General features: G+C 43.4%; 1 protein-coding gene across 1 annotated transcript; it reads right to left on the minus strand.

Moving 5' to 3' along the window:
• Positions 1 to 3,193: 3,193 nt before the first annotated feature.
• Positions 3,194 to 12,089, minus strand: LOC139401127 (low-density lipoprotein receptor-like; the record flags this gene model as incomplete). Its single annotated transcript, XM_071145600.1, has 16 exons — positions 3,194 to 3,568; positions 3,899 to 4,062; positions 4,791 to 5,066; positions 5,395 to 5,547; positions 5,670 to 5,811; positions 7,524 to 7,663; positions 7,918 to 8,036; positions 8,347 to 8,574; positions 8,732 to 8,903; positions 9,194 to 9,322; positions 9,486 to 9,608; positions 9,966 to 10,088; positions 10,203 to 10,325; positions 10,635 to 11,012; positions 11,651 to 11,773; positions 11,964 to 12,089. Coding segments are annotated over 16 exons (2,555 nt in total), but the record flags the coding sequence as incomplete, so codon positions are not given.
• Between the last annotated feature and the right edge of the window lie 448 nt (positions 12,090 to 12,537).

Consider the following 12,537-nt stretch of genomic DNA (forward strand, 5'->3'; position numbering starts at 1 on the left):
TAAGTTGTAGCTTAGGCCTTCGCCCCGAATAAACAGTAGAACTGAAAGCCTACATCAAAAAGCCTTATTAGATTGGCTTCCCACCGTTATCAGGAAAGGGATGAGTAATACAGTATGTTCAGTGGCTAGAACGTTAAGTACAGGTTGTGTGTCTTTTTTGTTCTAACGATGACACAGCCGTACAAGACAGTATCTGAGACGTGACAGAAAAAACTTGATCATTATTTATCTTTTATTAAACAAAATAATCACAACACAAACTATACAATGGTCACTTTGAGATTGGATTCTCTGAACAGGAAAATTAAGTCTCAACAAGAAGAGCAATTTGCATGTAACAGGCAAGCTGCGGTTGGTGCTCTGTCCTGTGGACTCGTACATCTTAGGGTGATACACAACATTGTGCTTTACACACCACAACTGATGTCATAAAACACTGCACAACGGGGACAATTTAGTCTATAAAATGTAAGATCTTCAATCAGCTGTGAATGAAAACATAACCATATAACAGAACAAACATCAACTTCACTTGAACCATAGATGTATGTCTATATATGGATCTGAACGTTACACTGTTGTTCAGAACCAGCAGTGTCATTCACACAACCAAGATAATGATTCAATGGATAATGAACATTGGTTGGTTGGTTATGATGATGGGACAATATTAACAACTGTGTAACCATTCACAGTAGACATGAGAGCTTAGGAAAATAAAACATCCAATCAAGATATTTATACATGTGTATATATATAAATAAATAAAACAAATCTGTAATATGTACAACATATTTTTCACGTTTTAAAATGTACAAAATCAACAGGGTGATACCACAGCGAACTGAGGATGTAGTATTTACAGAAACAATACAAACTATATACATATTCTCAAAAATAATAATTAGTATCGTCATATCATACCAGGATGTCATTCAACATCATTCACCATAATTTATTTTGTCAGCTTTCCACCTCAATAAAAAAATCAAACGGTAGGTGTTTTCTTTATGGCTTAACTCTTTAGAACAGTGAGCCGCATACAGACATAAACCAGTGGCCTTTAGTTGGCCTTCAACTAGCCTTCAGCTACTGGCCTTCAACTAGCCTTCAGCTACTGGCCTTCAACTAGCCTTCAGCTACTGGTCTTCAACTAGCCTTCAGCTACTGGTCTTCAACTAGCCTTCAGCTACTGGTCTTCAACTAGCCTTCAGCTACTGGTCTTCAACTAGCCTTCAGCTACTGGTCTTCAACTAGCCTTCAGCTACTGGTCTTCAACTAGCCTTCAGCTACTGGTCTTCAACTAGCCTTCAGCTACTGGTCTTCAACTAGCCTTCAGCTACTGGTCTTCAACTAGCCTTCAGCTACTGGTCTTCAACTAGCCTTCAGCTACTGGTCTTCAACTAGCCTTCAGCTACTGGTCTTCAACTAGCCTTCAGCTACTGGTCTTCAACTAGCCTTCAGCTACTGGTCTTCAACTAGCCTTCAGCTACTGGCCTTCAACTAGCCTTCAGCTACTGGCCTTCAACTAGCCTTCAGCTACTGGCCTTCAACTAGCCTTCAACTACTGGCCTTCAACTAGCCTTCAACTACTGGCCTTCAACTAGCCTTCAACTACTGGCCTTCAACTAGCCTTCAACTACTGGCCTTCAACTAGCATTCAACTACTGGCCTTCAAAATAGCCTTCAGCTGCTGGCCTTCAACTAGCCTTCAGCTGCTGGCCTTCAACTAGCCTTCAGCTACAGGTATTCAGCCATCTTCAAAAACAATGCTCATCGATTTATTGATTTGGATGTAACTTGTTGATGCACAAATTGGAATATATTGAAAATGCACAAGGCGTGTAAAGCCATAACCAGATAGAAGGCAATAAGGCAACAACTCAACTCACTAACTTGTGTAAGGCAACAGTTGACAGGGGCTATAAGATCATATTTACCAAGAGACAATGTCTGCTGCACGTGCCAAGGCAAGAGAACTATCATGTCAGCTATAGTTGACTGTAGTGAAAGGAGGTCATAAGGCATTTGGGCTCTTCTAGACACTGTATACCACATACCGTAAGAACATGTATGTCACTAGACATTACACACATTGCTAGAGTGAGTATAGAAATGCTTGCATTGATGATGGCAAAGGCACCAATATGGAAAGAGACCAATGACAACTCAAAAGTTTCAGCTCTGATTAGTGCCGACAACTCACACGTTTCAGCTCAGAGTAGGGCCGACAACTCACACGTTTCAGCTCAGAGTAGGGCCGACAACTCACACGTTTCAGCTCAGAGTAGGGCCGACAACTCACACGTTTCAGCTCAGAGTAGGGCCGACAACTCACACGTTTCAGCTCAGAGTAGGGCCGACAACTCGCACGTTTCAGCTCAGAGAAGTGTCACACCATAGTTCAATGTCCCCCCTGGGAAAGTCTCCACTTTAAGATGTGGAGATGTTTGGTGCTAAGTGACTAGGCACGTGCTCGTGTCAATGTCAGATGGCAAGGCCATCCAGAGGTCTCAATGTCCATTGTTAAGTACACCATAAACATACAAACTAGGTACTGTTTTCAACCTTCAAAAGATATGACAAGACAGCTTTTTGACTGCAGCCTGTTTTAAACCCACAATCTTCAACACATCCTTCATGTCGTGCTAATTGTGTTTTCTAGTGCTTTCGTCAGGCTGACAAAGGAAGTGGGATCCAACTGAACTCAAGAATCAAATGGGTTGGAAGTGTAGGACGTCTTCTGTACAGTGCTATGCACAATCTTATGCAACATTAGAACAAAAGTTTGCCTATTTTACAGTAAGTAGCCAAATGTACACTCATTTACAAAAGAGCTGCTAAGTGATATGTAACAAAAACAAACAAAGTTGAAGCTGTGTTAGATGGTTGTCATTTTGAACTTCCTTGTGTCAAAGAGCCAAGGTCCAGGACCTAGCCTGGTACCAAATCTGTACATTATGTGCTTAGACATTTATTCTTCTCTCTGACGAGGAGTTAGCCTAAAATACATACATTTGGGACCAGGCCACCTAGGTAAGAACTCTTACATTATGAAAGAACGGACGACTACAGTCCAACTGTGCATTTACTGTGTCTTTCATTTTCAAGTCCTTCCGATGTTTGAAAAAATGGCCCCCAGATGTTTTTTTCTCTTCAGGGTTGTGTTCGAGACCACAACGCTACCAAGTCATTTTTTTGTGTGATTCCGTTTGTATATGTTTCTTCTTCTTCCATTCCTTTTTTTGGGGGTGGGTTTCCATGGCAACCAAGTTATTCTTTCTGAGTTTCTTTTTTCCTTCTTCTTCGTCTTGGATGGCAGCACAGTGTTGAGGTCGGAACGGAATCTTCGGAACAGGAAGCCAGAAACTTAGGTCATCGAGATGAGGTCATCATCATAGGATTGGAAAGGACGTGTCAGTAGCATTAGGGTTAAAATGACCTCCATCGGTTTATGCTTGTCACTTTTTCAAACAAAAATCTCTCTTTAAATACAATTCTTCATATCCACTTGTTCTTCTTCTTCTACTAGTCATGCCAGGTCTTCTTCCAGGCTCACCATCTGTCTCTGTGAGGGGAGACAGAAAATAACCATAAACACAAAGTCACACAACACTGAAAACCACTACATGCAGTATTTCATAGGTTATACCATAATCAACGGTCACATGCTTTCTATTAGCCACTGCAGAACACCTGCAGGATTGGGGTCAAGTGCATTGCAACTCCACATAGGAAAACAATGGGCAATTCATCCCATTATTTCACTTAATCGAAATGGAATTGATCTTAACACAGTATGAGAATTTAAATGGAATGAACTCTAACCCTGGTGACACGTGTAGTCTACATAAGTAATAAGACAGTGGTTGCTTGGTGGGTTGCTAGGTGACAGTACCTGTGGGTAGGTGTATCCGTCCTGGCTGTGGTTTCTACAGATGTGCAACTCATCCTCTGTGGTCTTCTGGTACACGGGGTTGTCAAAGTGGATGGTGTTGGTGTTCTTCAGCCTCCAGTGTCTCCATAGCAACACTGCACCAAACAGCACCAGGCACATCATCACTGGAGAGAGGAGATAGTGGGTCAAAAGTTCAGTTCTTGTTGTTGTAATTGTTGTTGTTGATAAAGTATGGTAGGTAAAGCCAGTTTAACTTTTACAATGATATGTGTTTTACTGAGTGTACAAAACATTAGAAACACCTTCCTAATATTGAGTTACACCCCCCTTTGCCCTCAGAACAGCCTCAATTTGTCGGGCATTGACCCTACAAGGTGTCGAAAGCGTTCCACAGGGAGGCTGGCCCATGTTGACTCTAATGCTTCCCACAGTTGTGTCAACTTGGCTGGGTGTCCTTTGGTTGGTGGACCATTCTTGATACACACGGAAAACGGTTCAGAGTCAAACACCCAGCAGCGTTGTAGTTCTTAACACACTCAAACCGGTGCACCTGGCACCTACTACCATACCCTGTTCAAAGCACTTAAACATTTGTCTTGCCCATTCACCCTCTGAATGGCACACGTAGACAATCCATGTGTCAAATGTCTCAAGGCTTGTCTCCTCCCCTTCATCTACACTGATTGAAGTGGATTTAACACATAACATAAATAAGGGATCATAGCGTTCACCTGGTCAGTCTCATGGAAAGAGCAGGTGTTCCTAATGTTTTGTACACTCAGTGTATATCAACACGTAAGTCAATACATAAACAGAGAGTAGGTTACTACAGTACTACTGTATTTATCAGTGCACTAGACATTATGCTGATACTACAAGGTAAAATACTCACTGATAGGTAAGACAATGTAGAGCACAGTATGGTGTGATGCCTCAGCTACTTTGGGCATGGCAACATAGCCACTTTGACCTGTGACCGCCGTTTCCTGTGGACTGTGAGTGGTCGAGGACCTATCAGGGTCCTGAGGCTGGGCCCGGCGGGCGGAGGAGGTAGTTGTGGTAGTTGTAGTTGTGGTGGAAGTGGGGCCAGCTGGCTGTTTGGTTGGGGCCCTGGTAGGGATGGGAGCTGCAGTTTTGGGAGTGGTGGAGGGAGCGGTAGTTGTTGGAGCTGTTGAGATAAGAGACGGGGTTAAAGGTCACCAAAGGTTAGAGGTTAGACACACAAGAACGTGTCAGTTAGTTTGAGAAAAGGTTCAATGACCATGAACAGTGAGTATGAGGATAAACACTAACACTTTGACATCCATTGGCTTTTGAACTAGCTTTTAACTACAAAATATTTGGTCTTAAACAGATTTTAATGATGAAAATAAGAATAACATTCCACCCATGAGGTGGGCGATCTGGTCATTTGACTGCAGGAAAGGGGTATAAAGGGCAGTAGTTGCACCTTCTCCTCTAAAGTTCCATAGGGTTCGACAGAGGAAAACACATACCTGCCACACACTTCCTCATGTCCAGGCCGAGGGTCATGTGATCAGGACAGGCACAGGTGTATTTGGGGGAGTGTTGGTTGATCTGGGGAGCAGGTAGACATAGGAACTCACAACCTCCATTCACAAAGTTTTTCTCTGTGCACCAGTTCTTTCCTATAGGAGAGAGAGAGAGAAGCGTGAGAGTGAGTGTTAGACCACCTGATTCAGCTTTTAAAGTTAATTACAGTTATTCATGTAAGATTTGTTATGTTTTTAAAAAGCGTGCGTTGCCATACCGATGGGCTGCTTGAGGTTGTGGTATACAATGATGTCCTCTGGCTGCATCAGGTCCTCCGCCAGTACAGTGATGTCATTTCCTGTCAGGCGGTTGGCGCTCATGACCGCTCTGTCGCCCATGTCGGTCCAGAATACTTTCTCCTGTGAAACAAATGAGAGAAACCAGAAAAAAAGAAAAAAAGGAAGAAAAACTAGGTTAACCAACTGTACATAGTCAGTACATACAGTACTTAATGTTAACCAACTGTACATAGTCAGTACATACAGTACTTAATGTTAACCAACTGTACATAGTCAGTACATAGTCAGTACATACAGTACTTAATGTTAACCAACTGTACATAGTCAGTACATAGTCAGTACATACAGTACTTAATGTTAACCAACTGTACATAGTCAGTACATACAGTATAAGTTAACCAACTGTACATAGTCAGTACATACAGTACTTAATGTTAACCAAGTTAGTACATACAGTACTTAATGTTAACCAACTGTACATAGTCAGTACATACAGTACTTAATGTTAACCAACTGTACATAGTCAGTACATACAGTACTTAATGTTAACCAACTGTACATAGTCAGTACATACAGTACTTAATGTTAACCAACTGTACATAGTCAGTACATACAGTACACAAAGTTAACCAACTGTACATAGTCAGTACATACAGTACTTAATGTTAACCAACTGTACATAGTCAGTACATATGTTAACCAGTACATAGTCAGTACCATACAGTACTTAATGTTAACCAACTGTACATAGTCAGTACATACAGTACACAAAGTTAACCAACTGTACATAGTCAGTACATACAGTACAAAGTTAACCAACTGTATATAGTCAGTACATACAGTACACAAAGTTAACCAACTGTACATAGTCAGTACATACAGTACTCAAAGTTAACCAACTGTACATAGTCAGTACATAGTCAGTACATACAGTACTTAAAGTTAACCAACTGTACATAGTCAGTACATAGTCAGTACATACAGTACTTAAAGTTAACCAACTGTACATAGTCAGTACATACAGTACTTAAAGTTAACCAACTGTACATAGTCAGTGCATAGTCAGTACATACAGTACTTAAAGTTAACCAACTGTACATAGTCAGTACATACAGTACACAAAGTTAACCAACTGTACATAGTCAGTACATACAGTACTCACAAAGTTAACCAACTGTACATAGTCAGTACATACAGTACACAAAGTTAACCAACTGTACATAGTCAGTACATACAGTACTTAATGTTAACCAACTGTACATAGTCAGTACATAGCATATCATAGTCAGTACATAGCGTACTTACAAATCCATCCACAAACAAAGACTTCATGTATCTGGTGGAAACCAACAGTTTCAGATATGGGGCTTATTAACCTCCTATGACCTGGATACTGTAAGATCAGTTTGGTCTCCATTCAGCAGCTACATGGATGGATTTCTGTAATACAGCTAAAGCTGGCTAGCTGCATGGCTAAACTCATGAACCGGGCTGGTGTATAAGACTCAACCTGGAAATCCCCTTTAATTAAAGCTACCACAGCCAGGTTGGTGTGGGCTGGAGGGGGGAGACCATGGTGCTCGACCCAGGGACCTAAAGGAGGTTCTGGGGCCACAGCCAGGGTAGAGGGGGGAGACCATGGTACTCGACCCAGGGATCTAGAGGAGGTTCTGAGGTTGGATTGTAACCATTGCCCACATGGACTGGACTCTACTGGTTCAGTTAAGTCTCCATTTCCCTTCCTACAATTCCTCTAGGACCTGTCCATAACTATACTCCAGATGGAACTCAGGTTAGGGAGACCTTAATGTCCACATTCCATCACTATTTACCTCGAAGACGGCGAGAGAGAGGGGGTGAGCCAGCTTGTCCTCGTTGTAGATGAGTGTGTGTCGTCCTTCTCCGTTTACGCCGATGCTGGAGAGGGTGTGCATCTTAGAGTCCACCCAGTACAGACGCTGGTTAACCATGTCTGTTCCAGAGGCAGGGAGCGTTAGAGAAATCCAACTGTATAATCATTCACTTATAAACAATGCTTCCACGCCTGATAACGAGGCAGATTATTTGAATGTAAATAATGTACACCTACAGAATGATAGAACTTCCAACAATAACACATCACAACTGTTCTGTATACGAGTATAAGAATCAAGCGAGACAGCAAATTACAATGTGCCCAATCACACATCACTATATTGCAGTGTCCAATCAGTGGACTCTTCTTACCAAGAGTGATGCCGTTAGGCCACTTGATGTTGTCTGTTACCAAGGCGACGCGGTCGGCTCCGTTCAGCCCACTCTTCTCGATCTTGGCCTCGTCGCCCCAGTCAGTCCAGTACATGAAGCTGGAAACAGACACAGTACCGTCAGTCAAAACTCCTACCTCGAACACACTTCAGCACAACATCTAGAGGTCTTTAGAGAAAATCACACACAGACACGTTGAGCTTCTGCCATGCTTCTTGTTGCGAAAGAGATCCTCACTCATTCAATTATTCCAATATGTTCGACAACAAAAGAATCCTGTCGAAGATTTATCTTTTTGGTTTTCATGGCAGTCAACGCCCTATTGAGCATGATACTGATAAACAGATCAGTAGGCTATGACCCAAACAAGGTTAATAAAATCAATCAATCAAATCCCAAGTTTCTTACTTATTGGCTGGGTCCACCACGATGCTTCTTGGTTTCTCCAGTCCTTCGCTGATCAGTGTCTTTCGCCGTGTTCCGTCCGTGGTTGCCACGGAGACGGTCTGGAGCACACTGTCCGTCCAATAGATGTTACCGTGAATCCAGTCGACGGCCAGGCACTCCGGCGCCTCCATCTGGCTGTCAATCACCACGTTGTGGTGGGAGGAGTTCCCTGCCAAGTTCATGTCGGCGCTGGGGAAGGGTGCAGGACAAAATAGATGTTTGTTAACTAACAAACACACACACACACACACACACACACACACACACACACACACACACACACACACACACACACACACACACACACACACACACACACACACACCTTCCGCCAGCAGGTCCTCACCTGTAGATCTTCCTGTGGTACAGGTCAGACCAGAAGATCTTGTGTCCAGGCATGTCCATGTCCAGGGCCACCACGTTCTTTAGTCTGGGGATGAGAGGGACGTACTCGCTACGGTCCAGAGTCATCTTCCTCACCTCGTGGCGGTTGGTGAACAACAGGTAGGGGACAGTACCTGGAAGACATACAATTAGATTTAGAAAGTTTTAGATTTCGACCTCAAGTCGGCCACTTCACCTAACTGTTTACATCACATTTAGAAAGTTGTTTAATAATGAGGCCTCAGAGAAGCTACCGAAACTTCTTCTTTGCTTTGATTTGTTCAGACTATATCAGAATTGCTCCCAAGGCTCTGTTCATATATCCACACTAGCAAGCAATCGGTCAAGCATCCATTCTAAGTGGTATGCTGGGGTGGCTGTCGGAATGTAGCTTAGCTAGTGTGTCCCTCCATCTCACACGTACCTGTGGCAGCCTTGCAGGTCTTGGTCTTGGGGTCCAGTTCATAGCCCTCCTCACACTCACACTTGTAACTTCCCAGGATGTTCACACAGATCTGGGTACAGGTGTCTGAGTCAGCACACTCATCAATGTCTACAGGAGGAGGAAAACAGAGTTAGAGGTCAGAAGATAGGGTCAGGGGTCAGTTGTGGCAATTCATAGTGTGATTTGATCCAAATCCAATGTCCTGCCATCTTATCCGGCACTCGTCACTATAGTGACTTAGAGCTCAGCCATTACATTTATTTCCGCACACCTTCACATTTCCTGTTGTCCTTCCCCAGGCGGTACCCAGCAGGACAGGAGCAATTGAAGCCAATCTTCAGGTCGGTACAGGTGTGAGAGCAACCGCCGTTATTGGTCAAACACTCGTTGTTGCCTGCAGAATCAGACCGGAAATCAGTTAGAAGAAATATATCTATCTAGAAAACTATAAGAAACAACCATCATCCTCAATGTCCATGATGACAGCCTTTTCCCTTAGGCAAGACTAAACCAGTCACCTCACTCTTTACAACCACTAACTAGTTTGGCCAGACCAGACTGGCCTGAACCACTTGGCTAGCTGTCTCCATCATATTTCCCTAGCTGGGATGTGGTCTCTCTCCTCTGTTTTCCACTGAATGGTATGTGGGTGTAAAGGGAGTTCCCTATGGGCCCAGGGTCAAAAGTAGTGGGCGAAACAGGGATTAGGGTGCCATTTGGGACGCAGAATATCTCTATGGTTCCAACTCACCACACTCCCTGATAGGTTCGTCGGACATGTCTCGGCAGTCTTTCTGCCTGTTGCACACCTTGTCCACGGTGATGCACTCCCCACTCTTACACCTGAAGTTATTCGGGCCCTCACACGCATCCACTGGGGGGAGAATAAGAAAGAGGAGAATATTATTAGACATGTAGTACAGCTATAGGGACAGTGTGTGTGTGTGTGTGTGTGTGTGTGTGTGTGTCCATTAGGGCTGAGCCTCACCGCTCTTGCAGTCAATCTCATCACTCAGATCCCTGCAGTCAAACTGGCGGTCACACTGACGGCTACCATGGATACAGGAGCCATCATTACACTGAAACTCATCTGGCTGGCAAGTGGGCCGACCTACCGAGAGAGAGAGAGAGAGACAGAGAGAGAGAGGTTAGATAAACAATACAACAAGACAGATGGACAGATAAAGAAAGAGCGATTGGGATTTTCTCTTAGGAGTCCCTTAGTTTAGTATCTGTTTATACAGTTTAGTATCTGTTCATACAGTATAGTATCTGTTCATACAGTATATATTGGAAGATGAACATTTGTTTTTGTAAACGCTTAACTAAATAAGCATATTTCTGTCTTTGAAAAAAATAAAAAATTCAGAGAGAAAGGACAGAAGTTGAGTTGAATATTGTCAAAAACCCTTCCACTCACTGCAGTTGGTTTCATCTGAATTATCCTGACAGTCCTTGCCTCCATCACAGCTCCAACTCCTATGAATACACTCCCCACTCCCACAGTGGAATTCATGTGGCCCACAGGGCTTTGTTGTCGGTTTGGTGTCCCTCCCGCCACAGTTCTGGGGCCACTCGTCTGAACCGTCGGCACAATCGGCGTCACCGTCGCAGGCCCAGAGACGCGGGACACACACAGTGTTGTTACACTGGAAGGCGTTGGGACCGCAGGTGGCGGTGGGACAGGAAGTCTCGTCAGAACCATCGGAACAGTCGTTGTCCTTGTCGCACACGAAGGAGACGGCGATGCACTGACCGTTGGAGCAGCGGAACTCGTTGTCGGTGCAGTTCTTTGCGGCTGGAGAGAGGAAGGGAGAGCGAGGGCTGGAGGGTTAGGGATATGGAAGGTTTGGGACTGGGTGACAGTATTTGTACTCTATTGTGCCTTTAGGATGTTATTATATCTGTAAATAATGTGGTTGTCACTAAAAGAATGAGAGGTTTTTGTCTAAGGGTTCAATGGGTGCAGAGTAGACACAAGGACCAGAGTCATGTGGTGATAGTACCAGTTAGTGATTACAAACTGGAGTCTTATCACATCATCATGCACTAACTACAGAGGTAATCAGTGTTGAACAGAACAGTTTGTCTTCAGTATGGTGATGAATGCAGTGTAATCAGGTATGACAACGATAGAAGAGTTGGCTACAGCATATACACTATTGGACTAGACTAGTGAATGTAAATATGTAGGATCTTAATTTGAGACAGTTTGCTTCAGAAGGAAAATAATCCTGCAGCAACCGGAAATGTGAATTATTACCAGGATTATAATTAATGGACATTTCGAGTCAAATTTCAAAGTGGAAATTACGAACTTCATAAGCCTTCTTAAACTTCAAATACACTACAAATGTTAAATGTTCTGCATTGCAGGAAAGTTCTCCTGCAACAGGGTGATCAAATTAAGATCCTACATCCGTACTGTTATCTTACCACAGCTCTTCTCATCAGCTCCATTGTCACAGTCAGCTTTGCCATCACAGTGCCACGTTCCGGAGATACACTTGTTCAGTGGGCCTCCGCAGCTGAACTCAGTGGGCAGGCAGGTCTTAGCCTCTGGAGACATAGAGAGACATGAACAGATAGAGACATTAGAGTCTGTGTGACACATCTTAGCAGTTCTATCTTATCTGAAGAGGAGGAGGACGAGGATGAGGAAGAAGAGGACGAAGGATGAGGAAGAAGAGTATGAAAAGAAAGAGGAGAGAGAAGAAGAGTAAAAGAGGAGGAAGAGTCAGTTACTCACCGCAGGCGGCTGGCAGCTCGTCAGTTCCGTCACCACAGTCATCACCTCCGTCACACACCCACCGGCTGGTGATACATTTCCCGTTGCCACACCTGAACTGACTTGTCCCACATGTATACGCAGCATCTAGGGGAAGAAAAACCCAGGATAACTGGAAATGATTGACAGACAGGACACATTTCATCTTTTATAGATCTATACTAGTGTAATTTAAAAAACAAATTGTTTTATTTATTTAACTAGGCAAGTCAGTCAAGAACAAATTCTTATTTACAATGACGGCCTATAATATACACAAGGTAGTACAAATATAATATACAAGGTAGACAGTTTAACAGAGTGTATTTGATACAGACTCAGTAAGTTTTTACAATATAGGGCAATAATTCATTATACATATTTTCTGTCATGCGACACTAGTACCACATAACATTAGGCTCACGCAGAGGATAGAATAGGTCTGTAGTAGTGACGGATGTTAACTAACATTTAACTAAGTAACTTCCCTCGGTTAGTTCATGTTCAACAACGCTCGCTGACAACAGAGGGCAGTCATCTGACGGCCATTAAGATT

Source organism: Oncorhynchus clarkii, unplaced genomic scaffold, assembly GCF_045791955.1.
Source record: "Oncorhynchus clarkii lewisi isolate Uvic-CL-2024 unplaced genomic scaffold, UVic_Ocla_1.0 unplaced_contig_4481_pilon_pilon, whole genome shotgun sequence".
Lineage (NCBI taxonomy): Eukaryota > Metazoa > Chordata > Actinopteri > Salmoniformes > Salmonidae > Oncorhynchus > Oncorhynchus clarkii.